The sequence below is a fragment of the Ascaphus truei genome, chromosome 3, assembly GCF_040206685.1.
Source record: "Ascaphus truei isolate aAscTru1 chromosome 3, aAscTru1.hap1, whole genome shotgun sequence".
NCBI classification, from domain to species: domain Eukaryota; kingdom Metazoa; phylum Chordata; class Amphibia; order Anura; family Ascaphidae; genus Ascaphus; species Ascaphus truei.
The window spans coordinates 325,458,629-325,481,878 of record NC_134485.1 but is presented as its reverse complement, the minus strand read 5'-3'; the positions used below and the strand labels follow the sequence as shown (position 1 = coordinate 325,481,878).

Sequence of the window (23,250 nt, the reverse complement as noted above, 5' to 3'; positions counted from 1 at the left end):
GAGAACGTGCAGTGGGTGGCGGCACCATCTTTCTTTGTTTTAACTCTTCACTGGGCCTGCAGTTAGGGGTAACACGGGGAAATCACACAGTGGCATTACGTATTCCTCCCGAAAGCTATCTTGTATCGTAAATACAGCAATATGGCACTTTGCAGCGCTGACCTATACGCACGTATTTATAATCCAGTAATTGCAACCAATCTGAACATACCCAATAGGTGAAAGGTATCGCTGTCCCTAAGAGCTTTGTTATTGTCCCCTTGCATTAGGAGCATTTTGGGGCCTTTAAATGGAGCGCTGCCACTTGTTTAACCCCTTGAGTGCTGGTCGGTTGTGCATGCATTGTGGTGAAGGGGTTAATTTTTCTTTATTTTTTTTAACCTTGCTCATTTAGTAGAATGCATTTCATCTTGTATACTAATGTAGAAGTTGTCCACTCTGCACGTGTTGGGGCCCCTAGATCATTTTAGTTTGCAGTGCATAACATGGCCATCCTACCAGCCACACTCGCGCTATTCTGTGACATCTTTGAGCGTTAGTTAAATACTGCTGTGTACTTTGGACAGGCGAGCTTTTGTGTAGTTGCACACTTAACATGGCAAAAACAGCTCCTTATACTTCCTCCCAAACCTGGCCCTACTACCTTCTTCCACATTACTGTTGGAAGTACCATCATTCACCCAGTAGCCCAAGCACGCTGCCTAGGGGTCACACTCTACTCCTCTCACATTCAAAACGTCTCTAAAACTTGTCGCTTTTTCCTCCAATATCACAAAAATACGCCCTTTCATCTGTTGCTCCACTGCTAAAACTCTGACTCAGGCCCTCATTCTCTCCCGTCTTGATCACTGCAACCTCCTGCTGTCCGGCCTTCCTGCCTCTCACCTGTCTCCCCTACAATCTATCCTAAACGCTGCTGCCAGAATCACTCTACTCTTTCCTAAATCTGTCTCAGCGTCTCCCCTCCTTAAATCCCTCTCCTGGCTTCTGATCAAATCCCGCATCTCACACGCGATTCTTCTCCTCACTTTTAAAGCTTTACACTCTTCTGCCCCGCCTTACATCTCAGCCCTAATTTCTCGCTATGCACCATCCCGACTCTTGCGTTATTCTCAAGGATATCTTCTTTCTACCCCCTTTGTATCTAAAGCCCTCTCCCGCCATAAACCTTTCTCACTGACTGCCCCACGCCTCTGGAATGCCCTTCCCCAAAATACCCGACTAGCACCCTCCCTATCCACCTTTAAGACCCACCTTAAGACACACTTGCTAAAGAAGCATATGAATAGTACTGTGGATAATCCTGGACACATGATACATAAAGCTTGGCCCCCTGCAGACGCACTTACTAGAATTCCCTTGTGATGTTCTCTATACGTTCCCCCTACCTAACAATTAGTTTGTAAGCTCCTCTGAGCAGGGACTCCTCTTCCTAAATGTTGCGTTTATGTCTGAAGCGCTTATTCCCATTACCTGTTATTTATATGATTACAACATGTATTACTACTGTGAAGCGCTATGTACATTTATGGCGCTTTATAAATAGACATACAATTTACAGTCGGCTGCAAAATGGGGTTAAAGTGTACGTGAGAGCCTAATTTGGCAGCTCTATTCTATTGAAAAGCTATAGAGTGCTATCCTACACTTAAATGGGATATCAGCCTGATTGGATCAGGAAAGCCTGAGATCTCCTCAGAATTCCAAGAGGTCTGTCTTCTGCGGCTTATAAATCTCTATGGCGGCAACTGTGGTGCGAGGCACGAATATGGGGGAAGTTGCTCAGGTTGTGGGATTATTATTAGCTATATGGATATGTGAACACCACTAAAGTAAGAGCCTGGTTAATCTGAGTTTGTATAAAAGTTTGCATTACTAAAGTATATTTTATAACGCTTCTGCCATGCTGAATTGAGCGAGTGCACATTTGTAGGTTGTCGCACGTTCCTGTGCTTCCATACAGCTGAAATACTGCTCTACTAATAAAATGCTTGGATGTTCTGGTAGCTGAAGGGGGAGGGGGGAGGGGGCTTACATGTGCAAATGTAACATCCCATGATGGATTTATTAAAGTTCATATTCACTGTACTCAATTTTTATATTTAAGACCCTAACATTAAACCCGTGGATAGATTTCTAATGTACAGGTTCTGTTAAGAAGGAAAAAAAACACATGATTGGTGCAGGTTTATATTAAGCATGTTCTTATTGTGGTTTGACTATCGTTGGCAATAAATTCTCCACTTTTCTGCTCTCGGGCACAAACGCCCTCCACACTGAGGGTTAAAATGTGAGTCACCCGGACAGAAAGTTGTCTGACGGCCTTCTTTACCTCCTCGCGTTTAACCCCTTGCTGCTGTCCCTCCGCAGACTTCAAGGAGGCTTTCCTCCTCTTCGACCGCACCGGCGATGGCAAAATCCAGTTCAACCAGTGCGGGGATGTCATGCGGGCACTGGGGCAGAACCCCACTAATGCCGAGGTGCTGAAGGTGTTGGGGAACCCAAAGGCTGAAGGCGAGTGACACTGGCAGCGCGGCTATGAGAGGGTTAATACTAGGGTGCTTTTACATGAAAAATAATCACATAGATTCCTACTGTGGAAAGATACATCACTGTATATAGACAAGCAACACATACGTTACATTATTTATTTTTTCAGAGCTTTACAACTGTTTTGTATACGGCTAAAATATTGTTGTATCCACTTTGGCAACTCTTTCATATTTAAGCTTTATTCACCTTTATGCTGGACGTGGTTTTATACAGGCATATAAATACAAAGCTCCTTCTTTCCATTAATGGGCATGATATTATTCTGTGGTGTTTTTTTTGTACATCAATGCCTTTTGGGGGAGGGGGGCGCAGAGCTACATTTCTATTTAAAAAAAAAAAAATGCGAGGGGAGGCAATATGTACAGACATAATTGAGGGTATGATCGGTGCAATTGCAGATTACATCAAGCGGGTGGAGTGGTTTAAATTGGGTTGCAGTGCATTGTGGGATTGGTACCATCAGCCTTGTGCATGTTCGGTCTTATTTTCAGGATATCTTTGCCCCAGCTTACTGCTTTACAACATGTCACAGCCTCTCTGGCAGAAGGGATCATTGTAGCTGCTTATTTTTGACCCTCCCCTTCCGCCAAAGTGACATGCTGGAGTATAAACTAATGCTGCATGACTACAGCTTATCATAAAGCACCGTCTGCTGTCCTAGTTACACCTGCTAACCACTGAAATGGGTGGTCAACTGCAGTCCTCAAGGGCCACCAACAGGTCAGGTCCTCAGGATTTCCCTGCTTCAGCAGAGGTGGTGCAGTCTTTAACTGAGCCACCTGTGCTGAAGTAGGAATCTGCTAAACCTGGCCTGTTGGTGGCCCTTGAGGACTGGCATTGCCCACCCCTGCCAGTGTGCTTTACAGCATGTCACAGACCCCTGTGGAAGTTTCACAGCTCAGTACAAAGTACTGTTTCTGTGAAGGACTCTCCTGTTGGCTATTGCTATGTCTCCTGCAGATTTCAGCAGTTGGTTTCTCAGAGGAGCTCCTGCCTTGGCAATGCCGAGCAGCGGGTAGAAGTGACGCTCAGGCCTGACTCCTTCTCCTCACTCCTCACACAGAGCTGAACACCAAGCTGCTGGGCTTTGACCAGTTCCTCCCCATGCTGCAGACCATCGCCAAGAACAAGGACCAGGGCACATTTGAGGACTTTGTGGAGGGTCTGAGAGTCTTTGACAAGGAGGGCAACGGTACCGTGATGGGGGCTGAACTTCGCCACGTTCTTGTCACCCTCGGTAATAAAACACTTCAGCCCGTGAACGGCACTTTTCCTGATCTTATTTTATTATTATTTTTTTACTGTTGCACATGTCTTTTACATGAACCATTATCTCTCACCGTGTCAGACATTGGAACGGACCTGTGTTGCCATTGTAGGTCTTTTTCACAAAGTCAAAGGAACAATGAATGGCCCATGTACTCTCCCTTCTACTATGTTGTGACAGAGGGACCCATGGCACATTTTGTTTACTGTTCTCTATGCAGTACTTGGCAGAATGGGCTATTGGTTCTTGACAATATTAATGGCTGACTTGGGAGGAGACTGGGTGGACGTCTTGCATAGTTCTGTGTGCACTAATCCTAGATTTACACACTGTTTCTTATGCTGTGTCTTAGGAGAGAAGATGATGGAGGATGAGGTGGAGACACTTTTGACTGGTCACGAAGATGCCAATGGCTGCATCAATTATGAAGGTGAGGACTTTGCCCCTGTGACTGGGGTCTCGCTATCTGCCCGGCACCCTGCCTATGAATCCTATGGGCTTCCCCTTGTCACAGTTGCCTCTGCCTCTTACTGCCCCTGCTGGGCAGCTGATTTTCCTAGTGATGTAATGGCTCAGAGGTTTTGCAAGGGAATGAAACGGGGGTTCAGACGTTGTGTGGTTGGGGAGGGGACCTTCTCTGCATGGTGGTACGGGGTGTCTGACGGCTCTTCCTTCCCACAGAGTTTGTCAGGCACATCATGTCTACTTGACTGCTCCACATGGGTATGCTTCTTCCTCCTGGTTTCATTTTGTGATTCTTTTTGGATTTTCTCCCTCCCTGTACCTCTCCTGGATGCCTTGGCATGTTTCTGCATGCTCTATGCTGTGCTGGAGACGCATTATGCCCGTCGGCTCCTCTAACGAATTGTAGTGTGCTACGATGGCAACTTAACCAGCTCCGCTAACGAGGCCTTTCTGTAGGGAGCCAGCTTCTGGCTGGGAGTTTACGTGTGGTAGTAGTATAGCAGTGTGTGTGTGCGCGCTCTTTGGGTTTACTGTGCATTATGAGTGAAGGGACAGACTTGCATATGAATGAGCTGTAAGGTGCCTTAAGGTAGGGGTGCGCAAACTTTTTTCCTTGTGCCCTCTTTTCCGTCATGTGATCCTGCATTGCCATGGCGACACGTTGCCCGAAGCTGTTTGAGACAAGGCAAGGGAACTTGTAGGCCTTGTGAGGTCCCCAGCATTTAATTTAAATGCTTTAGGAAAGATCGTGAGGCCTCTAAGCACCCCCACGCCCCCCCATGTTTGTGCACCCCTGCCTTAAGGCTTGGCCCCACTTGGTAAATACTTCAGGGCATTCCTAAAGGGAATAAGGGGACATTTAGAAAGTGAGGGAGAAGTCCACATGCTTGGGTTCCATTTGCACGTTCAAGAGCTGCATCTGCTGCCAGAAACTGATCTGTTCAGACAGTGCCTTATCAGTACTCTGAGAAGAAGACTTGACCCAGAAGCCGGGGCTATTTGGATGCAGTGTAGGAGCAAAGTGTTTGCCTCTGTAGAATAGGTTTGAATAGAATAGCTGCAGAACAGTTGTGAGGGGGTCAGGTTTGTGAGTGGGGTTTTTTTTATTTATTTTTTCCCCCAAGTAACCTTTTGCTTTTCTGCTACTAGAGATCTGCGATCACGTGTTGGCAGCATTTGATGTAGACATTCGAGACCATTTCTTTTTCTCTGATGCTTTGGCCCGATACTTTTCCTTGCTTGATTGCTGTAGATCTAGCAGATCTCTCACAGAGCAGCTTGGTAGATCTCAGATGCTGCAGGATACAACTCTACAACCAAACTGGGGAGAGGGGCTCCTGCGACTCGAGGGTGGGGATGCACGTTGTAGATCTACATTCTCCATCCAATGACCATTGTTGGCCCCTTCCTAGAGTGACCAGCAGAGATGGTCCTTTGCATTTTTATGCAGTGGTACTCTGGTTTTGTCGGGATGCAGCAATGGAACTGGACTTGCCAGACTTAATGTAGACTCCCCCTGCATCCTTAACCCATTAATGTGGGAGCCCCTCCCTCCTGCCAGGGGCTGTGTGCTCTGACTTGCTGTTTCGCAGAACTTGGGTGATTTCTGTGTTGAACAAATTTTTGACCCCAGATATGTAACCAGTGCTAGAATTTCCCAGCACGCTTTTAGGCTCCTTCAGTAAATCTATGCCTCCACCTCTCGTTGCCGGAGAAGCCTGGAATACATTGGCAGAGAAATGGCTCCTCACAGAGGGTGGGTGTTTTTTGCTGCCTATATATATATATATATAAATATATATGATTTTGTAAAACAAACAGAAATCTCCTCAAATTTTCGCTCTGTCCTGTGACCGAAACAGCTGGGTGCACGTCCTGTTTCCCACTGCCAAGGTGTGTTCCTCACTGTCCTCTTTTCTCTCTCCAGAACTCGTCCGGATGGTAATGAGCGGCTGAACCTTCTCCATCATATCGTACCGCCTGGAGGGGGCAGCTTCATATATTCATGCCCTCCCTTTTATTTTATTATTTTTTCCCTCCCCTGGAGGGGAGGTCTGGCTGTTTAGAAAGTGCCTTTTTTTTTTTTTTTTTTTTTTTTTACTTCACACGTTGTCAAACTCATCACCTTCTTCTCTCCAGGGTGGTGACTCCGCTCAGCTGTTTTTCTGTGCGGGGCCGCATACTAGGGAGCCAGGATCAGTCGGAGGGTCTGTGATCCTGCTGAACAGTAGCAAAGGGCTTCAGGAGCCCTGTCACAGTGCAGACCATAAATTATTTCTCCTTTTCCCTCATCAAATAAAGTGAATGGCTTTTTTCAAAACATCTTGTGATTTGTTGTGGGGGTTTTTTTTTTTATTATTATTATTATTATTATACATACACCTACCAATACTGTATAGTAGGATAGGATCTCCTCAAAATAAATAGAATTGTCTATGAACCTTTTAATAGTAATTTCTCATTATTGAGCCATTCCACATGGGACTTACATTTCCTGTATCTTTCACTGCAGATATGATCAGATATTTTATAAGTGTGATGTATTCTCTAATATACTTCTTATGTTAACCAGTACTTATTATAGGAGGGAGCATATAGTCTGCTAACTTTCACGTCACTGCTAACGTGCTTTTAAAATACATCCTTTTCCCCAAACTTTTAGGAAATGAAACTTCACTGCTATTACCAAATGGTCCATCATAGGCAGGGAAGAAATACAAAGCAACGGACTATGAAATTTACATTGTGTAGTGGGTAAGACTAGAATCTAGGTACCAAACACAGGCTGCAAATATAGGCTGGCACAAAACAGACTAGTTCAGTACTCAATGCCAGATTATTGGTGGTGCATTAATCAAGTGCTTATATAAATAAATTGAGTTTGTTTTGAAGAGGGGGTGGGGGAAGAGTTCTAAAGAGCAGGATCAGCACCTATAATGGCTTGGGCCCCCCAAAAATGAGGTTCTGGGAATGGCCATTGGCCCTTCACCTGTGGTATAGACCAGGGGTGCGCAAAGTTTTTGACCTGCGGCCCCTCACAGCTCCAGCGTTCATGCCCCCTCTTCTATGACCCGGTGTCAAATGATGCTGTGGGTCACGTGACCCAGCCGCATCATTTGATGCGTGTTATGATGTCACGTCCCTGCCGCACCATTTGTTGCCATGGCGATGTGTTGCCGAAGACCCGGCTGGCAGCAGGTAAGGGATGTTAGAGGCCTCACGCCTCCATCGGCATTTAATTTAAATGCCTTCGGAACGGGCGCGGGGCCTCCAGTGTCTGTGCGCACTCCTCCCCCCCCCCCCCCCTCCCCCCACATATGAAAATCTTGCACCCCCTGGGTTAGTCTGAGTTGGAAAGCAGGCTTGGGCTTTACGTGTCCAGATGCTAAGCCTGAAACATTCAATGCTTTAAAGGCAACCAGTGCAGAGAACGGGTGTCATGTTCCAGGACTTATTTATCAAATGTTTTACCAGGAAGTAATAAATTGAGTTGCTGCTCATTTTCAAGTATGTCCTGGGCACAGAGTTATGACAGATACATGGTTACATTAGGTGAACAGAGGATATACATTATGTATAAAGACATGGCATGCACAGTTTAACATTTTATCTTTTAGGCATATGTAACAGACCAGATAAAAATGTGACACAGCTTTAGTTTTGAAAGAACTTAGTCTGGTGGCGGGAGTGAGAGGGACTGGGTCTGGTTAGCCTGTCCGTGGCATTCTGCCCCAAGTGCAGCTTTGTTTCATGAAGACCATGGTCAAGTGCATTGGAGTAGTTCAGGTGTGGACACAAAGGGGCTTATTCTATATGAAGAAAAAAACAAAGAGGCTGGTCTGGCTGTTTTTGCCCCAAAATTACCTATTACAATCAATAGGAACTACTGCTGCTGCAAATGGCCCAACAAGCTGCTTCTATGGATTGAATAAGCCCCTTAGGCATGAACTGGGGCCAGGGGACGTGAGATTTTCTGGTGCGCGCAGTAGTTAGAGGCCCCCGCTTCCCAGAAGGCATTTAAATTAAGTGCCAGGGGACCGCGCAAGGCCTCTCTAACTTTACTTACCTTTGTGTTGGGCGATGTGTCGCCATGGCAACCTGGCATCAAATAACACTGGAGTTACTTTGCCATGGCAGTGTGATGTCACAACCCTGCAGCATCATTTGACGGGGGGGGGGGGGGGGGAGAGCAGGCAGGGGGAATATTTTGTGCACCCTTGAAATAGGGTATGGAGGTATTCTGTGGGAATCAAGTGCTTATTCTTTTGCATGAGGAATATAGCCAGGATTGAAGATTTGATCACAGTTGACAGCTAATGTTTAGGCGTCAAGCCACAATTACGGACAACATCGAGATTACTTATATAATCAGACCAGTTTGCTGTCCCTGCTGCAGTCTCGTCATCAAAAGACAAGCTCCCACCACTAGTATCTCTGTCTTATCAATTAACATTCCTGGTTATTTACAACAGAAAGCTCAGGGTTGTTCCAACAATTATTATAATGCACCTACCCCTTACTGTACCCCATCTGATAATTAGAAGCATGTACCTCTGTAGCTCTGTTTTGGGGAACAGTAGAGGAGAAGTAGCTCAGAGTCTGTCCTGAAAGGCACCTCGTACGCAATGGGGAAATATCATGAACTAACACACAATGTGGAAGGAAATATGCTGTAATGATCAGGACAGAGTTACCAAGTATGCTCAGGACATACTTGAAAACGAGAGGTAACTCTCAATGTATTACTTCCTGGTAAAACATTTTATAAATAAATAGCGAAATAGAAAAACAAGCGCAAATAATATCACAAATAAATCAAAAGTGACACAGATGATATACTATCCTTAATGAGTGCAGCTCCTGATGTAGAATTCAAACCAAATTCAATCACTAAACGAAGGAGAAACAGGTGCGCAAATCACATCAGGACACGAAAAAGAAATTGAAAACACAAAATAGTGCAATATTGTCTATTCCAACAAAATAGCTTCACAGGACACGACCCAATAATACACTTGGTATGATAAAACAATAGTAATTCTTTACTTAAGATCATATTCTTATCACTGTAACATGTATAAAAGCAGTACATACCCTTTCTCACCGAGTACAACTAACAAACACGCCACGCAGGTCGCAACTCTCCACCGTGTCCCCACACCGTGTCCAATGTCCCACAACCAAACCCCAAGTGTGTGGTGACCGCGCGGCCCACTAGTATGAGAGTATTATAGTTGGTGCACTTGTTGTAAGGTTACATGCCGGGCGCTTCAGCACCCGGTCACTCCAACGGCAACCAGAATGGATCCGCGATCCAGCAACCTTGACTCCCGCGTTGTGATGTCCATGTGGAAGGCTGTCCTCTGAGGTGTTCCCACCTTGGGGTAGTCTCTTTAGATTGAGGGGGAGGGGGCTGGTCAAAGACCCCTCTCCTGGATATACAGCGTCCGCTGGATCCCTACCTTTCTATGCAGCTCTAATGGGGCAGGATCCCTATCCTAGGGTCTGTCCCTACAGCAGCCACAAACTGAAGGGTGTCTCGGTACTAACTGGGGCCTAAGGGGATTCTGGCCTATGCAGAGGGTCACTGACCCCTGCACACTCACCACCTACCCCTAGCCTCTCCTGTTGCCGACTGACTCAACGTGCTCGCATTAGCCCTCTTCTCACTTCCCTAGAGGAATCCTCACACCCTATTGGCTCTCTGGCGTCAGGTGGTCGTCCCTGGTACTCATGGGACTTGTAGTCTCCTGCCATAGCCTCAGGCTGATTGGTTGCCCTTCGCACGCTTTGCCTGCGCATGCACAAACTGCCTGGAGGGGTCACCGCACTGACTCCACTGCGCATGCGCAAATCTCCAAAATGGCGGCGCCCTACACGTTCGCGGCGTCGGAGGCAGGGCGCCACCATCTTGGTGGTGCGCGCATGCGCGGAGGCTCACGCATGCGCAGACGTGACACAGTGGCCATCTTGAGGTTGGCGATTGGCTCGCGCATGCACAGACACGATGCGGCGGCCATTAAACGGTGTTCAGGTACCGGTAGACTTGCGCATGCGCAGTGAAGATCGCGCACGCGGCCCCAATGCAAAAGAGGTCTGCAAGGAACTACAACTCCCAGCAGCCCCAGGGGCTGGAGCTCAGGTGACGCCAGGGAGCCAATGGCAGGGCCAGATTCTCCTGCTGGAGAAAGATACATTTGGCGCGCAGAGGAAGGAAAGTCAGTAGGAGCTGGGACACAGTGGAACACAGTGAGGGGAGGGTGTGTAGATGCAGGGAGCAAGTGGCCCCTGCACTAGGCCAGAAAACCACCTAGTCCCCAGCTAGGCCCTACTCATTCTAGCTTGTGGCTGCTTTAGGGAAGGCCCCTGCAGTTAGGGACTTTGCCCTTTAGCAGTGGGTTAGTTCAGGTACACAGCTGCAGTGCTGCACGGCCCTGACAAGCGAGATCTGCGACCAGACCTATCTCACTACAGATTAGAGACTATCTGTATGGTAAGATCATCCAGAGGGAGACCACCCTATTTGGAGGAGGACACAATCGATGCGACTTCGGCACTGGACGCAGACGGATCCTCTTCCTGTTGTTCTGCTGTACTCGGCTGCAGTCACCAAGTGCACCAACGTTACCGGTACCACACAGGCGCTGATCACGCCTAAGGGGTGGGTTGCGGGACTCTTGAGACACCTGGGGTTTAGGGTGTCGGGTTATCACCCCAGGAGGTCTAGTGTTACAGGGTGACACTGTGGATGTTATGGTTATGTGTTCTGTGTTATCTGCCTATAGTAAACTGTTTTACCTATACTCTGGTGTATGTGATTACTATATGTGGGTCCTGTGTCATGGGTCATTCTACCCTTAGAATCCTGCACAGGTGGAGGCGCTGTTTATATAAGTACGTTCCAGGATACACCTCAGGCTCCCCCTGGCAGAGGTTCAGGCCTCCTGTGACAGGTAAAGCACCACACCTGGTAACACCTGTAGATTCCCCACAGTGTCCCCATCTGCGATTGGGGGGGGGGGGAGGTGGGGGGGGGTGACAAACAGGGTTACATGTATATGAACAACTACATACAAATTATATACATTTCTTTCCCTGACTTTTTCTTTTTATATCTTTGAATGACATATACTTTTCACTCTCTAAGATAATGAAAGTTATAAAGTTATGTTGATAGATGTTTACGACAAGACAAGGTTCACTCAGCATGTACTGTAGGTTCCAAATTACCTCAAGTGTTTGAATCCCTGGTTTCAAAATGGCTACAGAGCCGGTTTACACAGTCTGAGTATCTATTTCCCATCATAAGGGACATTCGCTGTGGTAAAGCAACTAAACAGCTCCAATTCATTGGGTTAAGTGCATAGGGGCTGTTTGTTTTTCTTATGTTGCCAAATAAAATGTGTGAAGTGCTAATTTTCTTCCTATGGTCAATTCAGTGTTGGAGAAAAAAATCAGATCATAACCTGTCCAATATCATAGTTCTATTTAAAGTAGCAAACCCCCATTCAGGGCGAGAACTAGGACGTTATCTGAACTGCACTCTTTTAGCTTCCCGAGATTCTTACCGGTGAAGTGTCTGGGTATAAATCTTCCTATGGGGAAACAAAATGGCTGCCAAATCTCAGCCAATGGGAAGCTGCAACATCATCAGCTGTGGCTTCCTTATGGACAGCCATTTAAATCACCTTAAAAACCAAGAAGTAACACCAGTAACTTCACCAGTAAGTACCTTGGAAACGGAGGTCGCCAGAGCTGAAAATAGTGCGGTTCAGCTCTGGAGGACCCTCCGGTTGTAATCCAGGAGGTTAATTACAGTGAATTGCTCCTTTGCTTTGCATTGAATGGATGTTTTTAGTTGTCACTCTCAGGGGCAGGACTACTCACTGGTGGACCCAAGTGTAGGGGGCTAACTTCTGTGTTAGGCTGCGTCCATAGACACTTTGCCCGTGCGGAGGCGCGTGGTGGCTGAGGGAAAGCGGGTGCTTTCCCTGGCCATGGTACGCGCTCCGTTCGTGGGCGTGTCTAGGGGCGTGCCAGTGACGTCACAGAGCTGGTTCGCCCTCATTGGGTGAACCGCTCACGTGACTGGCCCGTCGCGCCACGAAATCAGTTTTAACTGATTTCTTGCGCAAACGCGTGCCCCCTCCCGCGCCCGCACGCCATATAGACGCAATCACTGCCTTTAGGCAGTCTGATCGCTCAGCGTGTGGACGGGTCCGCACCATGGACGCAGCCTTAGATAGGGTGACCAGATTTCCAAAAGTAAAACGGGGGGACACATTAAACAATTATTTATTTATTTTTTGAAACGTTTTTATTAGGCAGATATTTGGTATACAAACATAGTAATGCAATCATAGCCTAATACAAAGAGAGTTTTTGAGAAATATAGAGGATAGAACTGAACTTCGCCAGGAGAGGCGAGGCCTCTAGGCCACTAAGTGGACTAGTAAAGTGAGGCTAGAAAAAGAGAGGGATGGGGGGGGCGTCCCAAACAATTATTTCTAAAACAAATTACATCACTTAAAAATAAATATAATGGTGTCTCTAAATATCGCCCCCAATTATGCTGTATTATTGATTTCTCTCTCCCTCTACTCACCTTCCCCCTTCTCTATCCCTCCCCTTCTCTATCCCTCCCCTTCTCTATCCCTCCCCTTCTCTATCCCTCCCCTTCTCTCTTCTAACACACACACACACCACCACACCACTCCCACCACTTTTATCATTAACACAGCATCCTGCGCAAAGGGAGAGGCTGATCTGCACAGCACCACCTACTGGCCGGAGGAGTCTGAGCTGCAGCCCCTGCTTCTCTCCTCAGCAAAACCAGGATATTAGCAACATTGTTTCCTACTATTATTGTTTAGTGATTTCTCAGAATCAAACAACAAATGGTATCGTACTTCATATGATTGTGGTTTTCTGTTAAAATGGGATAGAGAAGTAGAGTGCCTCAGTCCCAGGGTATATTACATTGTGCTGCAGCCTATGGCAGTGGCAGAGCTGTCAAGATAAACAGATTCAGAGACATTCCTCACCATGCAGTCCAGGCACCTAATAAGGACAGCCTGAGCAAGGACCCCTCCCCTTATCCACATCTACACCATGTGAGAGGTTGTTCACCCTGCTCCACAAGTTCCCAGGGCTGCCTTCCCCTGGCCAATGGCAGTTTATTCAATATATTTAGAAAGTTTGCTTTTAAAGCGATCAAGAACATCCTACGTAAGGCCAGTTGTTGGACCTCCCCCACAAATGAATGCGTATTTTATATATTTTTTCTTACATTTTTCTTCTTTTGCCTGCATTTTGAGCAAGAGCTTGGCAGCAAAATACAGCCAAAATAAAGTGCAGATTTCTATGTTCTACACAAGTGGGTGATCAAACTGGGAGGCGCAACGTTTTCTATGTCACCTCCAACTGCAAGAGTGTTAAGTGCAGGTAAAATGTGTAAATGTTTTGGCAGGAACATGGAGGGTCATATTCATGACTTGATAAATACCTGTATTTTTGCTACAGACAGCCTCCGAGAGACACCAGGGAAATGTCCGTCCCTCCTCCCGGATACCGAGATGGAAAGCATGATCTTGCATCCATTCCTTTAAATGGCCTACAGGGGCATACACTGCGGCAGTCTCCTTTTAAGGCCCTTGTTTTCTACATGAACAATTCCACAGCTACAGGAAGCCTGAGCTTAGCTGTAAACCTGGCCTAGGCTAAGGATTTGGAAACATATATTAAGTGTAACTTCATATTCACTCACTGAATCCTACACAAACGAGACCGTTTCAATGCAAATCTTGCACATGATTTACGCTCGTCTGGCTTTTTTAGAAGGATAAAAGTCGTACAGTGATATGTAAATGAAGTGTATGTTTATATATTTGGACACAATGGTTACACCCCGGTTCTTGTACAGTATAGTGGGTGTTGTTTATCCTCTCAACAAAACAAAGACACATCTAATCCCTCCCCAGAAACGAACCCCTTCAAATCAAGAAAACACGGTTTCCATTTTCAAGTTTTTAATGCCCCCATGTCCGGGGGATACTGTAAGATGCACAGACACAGGATAAGGTACAGGTAACATGAACAGAGAATAGGGGGTTGTGGTAGTCAGAGTCCCAAAGCGGGGAGAAAGGACTCGCAGAGAAAGAGGAAAGACCTCTCCTTTCAATATTCCAGCATCTTATAACCAAACCCCACTTTGAACATCCTAGGAGTAGAGACAGATACCTCTAATTCCCCTTAACGCTGTAGTCTTGATTGTTAAGAGAACTCTCAGTGAAGAAATGCACCTCGCCTCCTTTTTATAAAGTGCACCCTGGACCTCTTATCTCCTTTCCCTGTCCAAAAATATTTAAGATACAATGATTAAAAAAAAAAAAAAAAAAGCTCATATAATTAAAAGCTAAAATATGTTACTAATGGGTCAAATAGTGCACTATAGAGTGAGATATATAGGTCCCTCAATACTATCCTCCCAAAGGGATATACATCTCTCACCCTCTTTCACAGGCACATACTGCCCACTCCCTCTGCCCATAGGTACACATACCTCTTTGCACAGGGACACATACCTCTCACAGCTTCCCACAGACATAGAAATAAAAAAATGACCTTAAATACAGTGGGAGTGCGGCATGCGCTGTAACACCTTTCAATATTGGATGGCACAGTATGGGAGGGAAAAATGTCCCCTATATCCCAGTAACAACAAAAGTGGAAATGCAGCCGGAGATAATACAGTCCTGAATCCACTTGGGTAACGGACACGATAGATTTGCACCCATTCAATTTTGGAGGAGCATCGCTCTGCACAGAGACACACAGGAATGGTGGGAAATGTACTCCGATAAAAATGTCTCTTAAAAGCAACCGTGTGTACAGATCCAATTAATACACAAGGTGTCCGAAACACCAACAATGTATAAATAGCAGGTACGTCTCATAACTCGCTGCCTCCTGCGCCATCAGTGAACTTTAACCCTGCTGCTGCCACAGGGGGTGCAACACATTGCCTTCAGCAACGGGGTTAAAGTGCCTTCACCAATCAGAGCGGCAGACTAATAAAACACGAATAAACGTTTGTTTGTTTTATATGCAGGGTGTTGTGGTCTCATCATCTGGTCTCAACCACGGTCGGGCAGGTAGAACATCAGCACTCAACTCTCAAATGCCTTTCTTCTCAAAGTCAGGACAGAAGGGTTGATGATCCTCACATAAACTGCTACAGTAGTAGATCCTCACATTAACTGCTTGTTTGAGAGGAGCAGACCGTTGTATAAGCCAGATCAGATCCAATTCTGCCAATATCCCATTGACTCCAGTCCATAATTTCCCAATTATGACATGCTTATCCATCCCCACACATCATGAAGTTATTGCAGATGCACACACATTTTGTCTTTGCTCTTCAGTATTTTTCTGGACCTCATCAGCAGAGAAGAGTTTAATATGTTTTTTTGGGGGTTTGTTTTTTTAACAAGCTTCCCGTTCTTTTCCCTTACTGGTTTCCCAGTGCAAATGTTTGAGTCGTTTAGATCTGAAGAGAAGATCTTTAGGTGATGGGCCAATGAGCCTCCATCAAATGAGGGCAGTCCAGACACAAAAGGGGGCATCGTGTTCTTTAGGGGAGTATGAGCATGTGGTTCTTGGCTTGTGGATGGTGATTGGGGTCAGAGACTGGGTGTTGTAGAGTAGGCAAAAGCGGGAGAACGGAAAACATTTTTTGTGACCCTAACCCGGCTCTCCATTTTGCTTCTCTTCCCCAAATCAGAAACATTCTGTTTTCACTGTTGGGCAGGAGTAGGGGCAACTGTATTTCCCATAGATTCCGGAGGCAGAGGTGTCCCAGGGTCTGAAACAGGAAACAAAACGAGAGAACTAAAATGAACCCCACTGGACAACGGTAACCATTTTGTTGCACAAGGATTTTGGTGGTTCAGCTCCCTAACCATCCCCAGCCTCAACAAATATACTCACAGGCATACAGAAAACAGGCAGCTACCTAACCAAATACAGTCTTCAGATAATTTATATAAGAGAAGGTTTACGGGGAAAGAGTGCTATACAGGGAACGGAGAGATCAAAACACACAGGAAGAACGGGAGGGGCAGAAATAGCGGGGAGAAGACAGAATTACAGGGAGAGACAGGAATGATAGAATAAATAAAAGTAATAAGATACAATTTGAGTAAGTAAAAAAGAAACATACAATGAATGAAAGATGCAGAGATAGAATCAAATGAATCACAGGAAACCCATGGGAAGGAAAACGGTGAGAGCAATAAAATAAGAGGAAATTGTAAACAAAAATGGAAGTGTGGCCACGGTGTAGGTTTATCTGCTGCCTTGTGACTTAGGAAGGTTTCAGCCAGAAACGAGCCAAACACGGTAATAAAGTGGGACACAGGTGAAGCCGCTGTAAACAGCGGAGTTAGAAGGGAAGACCGTGAAGGGATGGCAGATCCTGGGAGGAGATGCAGGTTACAGCTACCCCCAGTGGCATGTAGGGAAAAGTCCATGCACAGATTTGGGAAAGTCTGCCTGGATAGCATTATTTCCATGACGTTAATTCTCTGCATTAGAACACTCCTAATTTGTGATGTTAAATGGGGTCAGAGATGTATACTATGGAACTGTGCCTGCTCTGCAGAGGGCCTGAGAACCCAGCCTCACATCGTCCTCTCTAACCCATAAATGGGGAGGGTACGTTTTGACTTCCAAATAATAGTTGATATTTACAAATCACTGGGGGTGTGACTGTGCATAGTAATATTTGCAGTCACGTAAATAAAGGCCTTGCAGGCCATGTAATATAATGTAATGTATATGATGCCTGTGGGAAGTCAGAGACATGCCCAAGGTTATAAACAGGCCGGCACTGAGTTTTGAAGCAAATACTATTAGTTAAAAGAATGACGTTGTCCGTCCCTCCTAGAAGTGACAGTGGCATGACTGTAACTGACTGACGCCTTTAAAAAAAGATTGGACAAGTATAATTATTTAACTTGATTTTTTTTAAAGTTTGAAAATGTCCATGCTAAACAAATATCGCAAAGGGTTTTTTTTGCAATCTTTATCTAATCTCTTCGGGTTCATTGTTGTTTGTGTTTTGTGTTTGTAAAGTATCCATAAAGCCATCATTAGTCCCAGAGACAAACATACATCGCTGGTAAACTTGATTTGCACAGACCACACGGAAAAGAAAACATTCATTTCTCACAGCATATAGATAATGACAATTATTACTTTAAGGGTAATTGAATCTTTCTGAGGAAGCTGATTTTACTTTGTTGTACAAAATTACTTTTGTGGGCAATCTACATGGGACTGCCCCTTTTACAGAAGATCACCCCATTTTCTGTATCAACAACTGAGCTGAGGGCAGCTTTGCTATTAGGTAAGAAGGCATTCAGCCTGTGAGTAGCCACTGGTAACTTCCCTCTGAGACAATAAATACAATTAGGCCACACGTGCTCGTATAGGAACATTAGTTGAAGTCTCCTATGAAAATCTGAGATGTGGAAGTGGCCTTGTAACATATTGGTTTTCTCAGTGGTGACAAACTGTTTTGCAACATAAGGTTTCATGTCAATTGTCAGATGGTAATAGCACAATAGGCCTTTCCAGTACATGCTTTCTTGTGGTTTCAATAACATACTGGGGATGAGCTCGCCCCTTCCATTCTTCCAAAAATACCCTTAGACTCTCTTGTTGAGCTCACCTGGCACAGGGCTGGTGGTGACGGGAAGCCCTCCCTGCATTGCGGCTACGATGGCGGGGCTGTGGGAGGCGGCTGAACCCAGGGAGGACGGCAGGTTAGGTGGTGCTGAGGACACGGTGATGGCAGGGTTATGCGAGGATGGAGGATCCCCACCCACCCGACATGCTGCAGGGGGGAAGGTGCCATGCATGGGATGATGAGAGGTGTAAGGGTTAGTTGGTGGGTTGGGATTAATGGAGTCGACTAAATCGCTACCCAGATTAAATGCAGGAGGCACAGGCATGCTGGGTTGAGGATTACCGGGCACCGGTGGCTGGGCGGGAACTGGTACTGCTGATGGGATCAGTGGGTTAGAAGGCGGTTGGCCTGTGTATGAACCGGAACCTGGAGAGAGGGAAAAGAGGAGACAGGATAATGTAGTTACATTACCGTCTTAACTGCTGGCCTTCTGGGATAGTGATTTGGTTCTTTGTACCTGATCACAGGATTAGAAGCCTTGACTTTAATTTATAACCAGCTGTTTCCCTAAATCGACTCAGTGCTGCATTGTGATTTGGAACACAAGGCTTACAGGCAGAGCACACGCCAGAAACTGGAACACGCATTGGCAGCAGTCGTCATTCACGAGCAGGCCCAGGCAGAACAGTAGCCGGGTCGAGATTAAGAAATAAAGCCCACAGAGGTCAGAGGACCCGGTTCAGCAAACAGTATCAGTAGGCTGGCATCACTGGGTAACTTGAGATTATCGCACAAGGATAAATCATTGAATTCCGAAGCATGCAGAAAACATGCTTCCAGCGGCTGCCATTGCCAAGGAAAACAGGCTGCATAGTTAAAGACAGTTCAGGAGTTGCTGGCCAATACATCCATTCAGCCAGTATCTCAAGATCCAAGAAGACAGGGATTTTTTTTATTATGATCCTGTTTTTCGTTCCCAAGACAGTGGAAGGATTCAGGGCTGTTCTGGATTTAAAAGCGGTGAATCGTTATATGAATGTACAATCCTACAAGATGGAATCTGTAAGGGCAGCAAAGGCAGTAGCACAAACTGGAGACTGTGGGGCATCAATCAACATAAAATATGCATATCTCCACATCCCTGTAAGAGAAGCTCATCTGAGATCTCTGTGTTTCTGCATCAACAGGGAAAATACGAAGAGAACAGAACCCCAATGGAGAGCACTCAATCACTCTGTGATCACAGTTACAAATGTGGAGGTAGGAGTGTAGATATGCGTGAGGTAGGAGTGTAGATATGCGTGAGGTGAAAGGTGACAATAATTAAAATACTTTATTGGGAGTGTTTACTCAAGTAAAAAAGAGAACGCTAGAAGTTCCAAATGTATGAGACTCAATAATGAGCCAAAAAAGACAGCGAAATATTAAAATCCAGCCGGATACAAAGTATACCATAAGTAATACCCTCCTGGGAGAGATGCTGAGTGTAGGGTGCAGCTATGTATATCTCCTGCCTATAGGTGGAGGCAAGAATTCTCGCACCACAGTGATCTACACGCATATCTACACTCCTATCTCCACATTTGTAACTGTGATCACAGAGTGATTGAGTGCTCTCCATTGGGGTTCTGTTCTCTTCGTGTTTCCCTTGTTTATCACCCCAGATTGCAGCACCGTTAGCACCACTTTCTCAGCAGTAGCGAGGGTATCCCCTCCCTCAGTCCCTTTCCCCCTCTCCCAGTCCGTGTTTCTGCATCAACAACCAGCACTATCAGCCTGCCGGTCTGCCATTCAGCTTGGCTACAGCTTCCAGAACGTTTACAAAGATAATGTCGGTCACGGTGGCCTCGCTAAGAAGGAAGGGATTTAAATCAGGATGCAGCTTTCTGCCATGTCAATAAAGTGGCATTTCCGATCTACATACATTTTTCCTCCACTTTCCGAGCTTCGAGCAGTTGAGCAAGGTCAGGAGGGACGAATGCAGAGGTCTCAGATATCAAGCTGGTGTCTTTTATTTAGTGGCAATGTCTAATGTTCTTTTACATTTTTCTTAGATAAAATATGAGCTATGATGTGGGTGGGCGGGGGGGTTGGATGTTATGGGAAAGTAAAGGTATAGTTGATATTAATACGTTTTTTTTTTTTAAATATTTGATTTATATTATATAGATGATTTGACAGTATGATATTCAGTGTTTTAAATATGAACTATCTATCTATCTATCCATCTATATATATTGATAATGAAACAATTAACTAAAACCAAAAATACACACACCTGTGTGACTGCAGTCATCTCCATCGAGTAGGCGATGACGTCACCACTGTTGACAGCGTGTGATAGACGCGTGGTGGTGACGTCATCGCCTACTCGACGGAGATGACTGCAGTCACACAGGTGTGTGTATTTTTGGTTTTAGTTAATTGTTTATTGCTGTTAGATGGTGTTGGGTATATATAGGTGGTGGAGGTCATTGCGTGGTGAGCACTCCCTTGATAAAGGTCCTGTTCCTAGGACCGAAACGTCGGTGATTGTGCCTGCTGTTTAAATACATTTTTTCATTACTACCAAGTGTGCTGTCTCTTCCTTGCTGTGTGTTCCTCGGATTCCCTGGATTCCATGGTCTGCCTGGTAAGAAGCCTTTCATTATACCTGTTCTTATGGGACTAGCACCTGTCTACATCTTTATTTGTGTGCCATCTGCCCTTTTATACTATATATATTGATACATATACATCATTCTACTATGTATGTTTAATTTATTGTATTTATATTGTTTCACATTATTAAAAACTAACAAAAAAATAAATTAAAAAAAGAAGGGACGAAGCAGATGGCACAGCACCACTCTGGCCATGAAGGACGTGGTTTGCAGATCTGGTGACCCTATCGGTGGACGTGCCATGGAGACTTCCTCAAGTTTCGGCACTACTGAGAGATGGTGCTATTTTACATACCAATCCTGCATTTTTCTAGCTTGCTGTCTGTAGGTTAAAAAGGGAAGGTCTGAGGTCCCCTGGACTGTCGGACCATGTCATTAGATTCTAATTCACTACAGAAAGAAGTAACTTCTAGGATTTACTGTCGCGTTTGGAAAACCTTTATCGCATGGTGCAATCACCAGGATGTTGAACTGATTAAAACTAGAGCCCATCAGAGATCTTGGACTTGCTACTAGGAGGTTCTGATAAGGGTTTAAATCCAGCCTCTCTAAAGGTACAAGTGGCAGCGTTGGGGGCATTTTTTTAATCAACAGATAGCTCTTGACCCTATGAGTGTCAAGTTTATCAAGGCCACCTTTTATAGCAGGCCTAGGTTCGTAACTCCTCTACCATCTTGGGATCTAAATGTAGTCTTGGAGCAGGTAGCGTAGCCTGCATTTGAGCCTTTGCAGGGCATCTCCATGAGATTATTTACATATTTAGAGTGGCTACCAGGAAGCCCTCGCATACTTCATCTAAGCACTATCACGTGGATCTTCAGGCATCGGCAAATGCAAGATTTGGCAAAAAAGTGTCTTTCCGTCTCCTGGACATGTTTAGCCCGCCCATCATGAAATTACTGCTGAGTGGCGATGTAATCGAGAGGAGAGGAGCAGGATGAGAACAACAGTCATGTTGGCAAAGGAACGTTCCTGTCAGACAAAGCGATACTCATTTCTAACCAACTGCAGCTGATTTTCAATCTAAAATACCACATCCTCTGCAATAATTACAGCTGCTGTCACTGTTCACTCACGTGACCACAAGCACAAATAGGGAAACCACTACCACAGGGAAGTCCTCTCCTGCTGGCTATTACTTTTGTCATAGGTCAAAATAAATAGGCTCTGCACACTGTCCCCACATTAACCCCTGCTGCTAGAGGGGCCTGCAACAAACTGCAGTGTCCTGCAGACCTCTCCTGTAACACGCAGCAATGCATGAAGGAAGAGGAGTCTGAGACATGCTTTCCCGTTTCACCTCAGGTGCAAGGACTGAGACCAATACCGGACTTATGCATGAGCAAACTACGCTACCGTTTAGGGCCTCACAATATGCAGGGCCTCACAATATGCAGGGCCTCCAAAATAGAAAATAAATAATGCTTTCAAGTTTTATCAACATCGGATGATAAATAAAGACGATATGGGAAAAAAGAAGATTCTCAATAAATATGGACATTTTTGTTCAAGGTCAAAGTCCGGACTTTGCCAAAGGACGTTTAAACTGCCAGGACCTTTATCAAGTCCTGGTCAAAGATAAGATTCAGGTGGCATTCCCTAATGTAGAAACAATATTGCTGCTATTTTTTAGTCTAATTGTAACAAACGGCTCAGGAAAAAAGGTCATTTTTGAGATTGAAATCCATCAAGAATGAACTGCAGACAACAATGCTGCAAGAAAAGCTATCTGCCCTAAGCACCATGTGCATTGAAAGTGACAAACTTTGTCGCTTATCCTTTGAAGACATCATCAATGACTTTGCTCTCCAAAAATCCCCAAAGAATTTGCGGTGGGAAGGGGGGCTGGGAGGCGGTGGGAAGGGGGGCTGGGAGGCGGTGGGAAGGGGTGGGGGGAGGCGGTGGGGGGAGGCGGTGGGAAGGGGGGCTGGGAGGCGGTGGGAAGGGGGGCTGGGAGGCGGTGGGAAGGGGGGCTGGGAGGCGGTGGGAGGGGGGGCTGGGAGGCGGTGGGAGGGGGGGCTGGGAGGCGGGGTGGCAGGCGGTGGGAAGGGGGGGAGGCGGTGGGAAGGGGGGGGGGAGGCGGTGGGAAGGGGGGGGAGGCGGTGGGAAGGGGGGGGGGAGGCGGTGGGAAGGGGGGGGAGGCGGTGGGAAGGGGGGGGGAGGCGGTGGGAAGGGAGGGGGGAGGCGGTGAGAAGGGGGGGAGGCGGTGGGAAGGGGGGGGAGGCGGTGGGAAGGGGGGGGAGGCGGTGGGAAGGGGGGGGGGGAGGCGGTGGGAAGGGGGGGGAGGCGGTGGGAAGGTGGAGGCGGTGGGAAGGGGGGGGAGGCGGTGGGAATGGGGGGGGGGAGGCGGTGGGAATGGGGGGGGGGGGAGGCGGTGGGAAGGGGGGGGGAGGCGGTGGGAAGGGGTGGGGGAGGCGAAGGGGGGGTGGAGGGGAGGCGAAGGGGGGGTGGAGGGGAGGCGAAGGGGGGGTGGAGGGGAGGCGAAGGGGGGGTGGAGGGGAGGTGAAGGGGGGTGGAGGGGAGGCAAAGGGGGGGTGAAGAGGGGGGGGGTGGAGGGGAGGTAAATGGGGAGGTGAAGGGGGTGGAAGGGAGGAGAAGTGGAGTGAGGGGAG

At 46.5% G+C, this 23,250-nt stretch overlaps 2 protein-coding genes across 22 annotated transcripts in view; one reads left to right on the top strand and one right to left on the bottom strand.

Moving 5' to 3' along the window:
- The window catches only part of MYL6 (myosin light chain 6), a 39,260-nt gene extending 32,653 nt beyond the window's left edge, over positions 1 to 6,607 (top strand). For 5 of the 7 annotated variants that reach the window (XM_075591333.1, XM_075591339.1, XM_075591338.1 and 2 more), the window contains exons 3-6: positions 2,371 to 2,514; positions 3,617 to 3,790; positions 4,173 to 4,250; positions 6,213 to 6,607. In XM_075591333.1, the coding sequence (XP_075447448.1) occupies positions 2,371 to 2,514; positions 3,617 to 3,790; positions 4,173 to 4,250; positions 6,213 to 6,241 (425 nt within the window). In that variant the 3' untranslated portion in view covers positions 6,242 to 6,607. Of the gene's footprint in view, positions 1 to 2,370; positions 2,515 to 3,616; positions 3,791 to 4,172; positions 4,251 to 4,501; positions 4,544 to 6,212 lie in introns of all 7 variants that reach the window. The other 2 variants (XM_075591334.1, XM_075591336.1) reach the window with 1 other exon arrangement.
- Positions 6,608 to 14,296: 7,689 nt separating this feature from the next.
- SMARCC2 (SWI/SNF related BAF chromatin remodeling complex subunit C2) overlaps positions 14,297 to 23,250 on the bottom strand; it is a 53,452-nt gene continuing 44,498 nt past the window's right edge. For 5 of the 15 annotated variants that reach the window (XM_075591319.1, XM_075591317.1, XM_075591318.1 and 2 more), the window contains 2 exons: positions 18,018 to 18,401; positions 14,297 to 16,148 (listed from right to left, as the gene is read on the bottom strand). In XM_075591319.1, coding sequence (XP_075447434.1) covers positions 16,081 to 16,148; positions 18,018 to 18,401 — 452 coding nt within the window. In that variant the 3' untranslated portion in view covers positions 14,297 to 16,080. The remainder of the gene's footprint in view (positions 16,149 to 18,017; positions 18,402 to 23,250) is intronic. The other 10 variants (XM_075591324.1, XM_075591322.1, XM_075591327.1 and 7 more) reach the window with 6 other exon arrangements.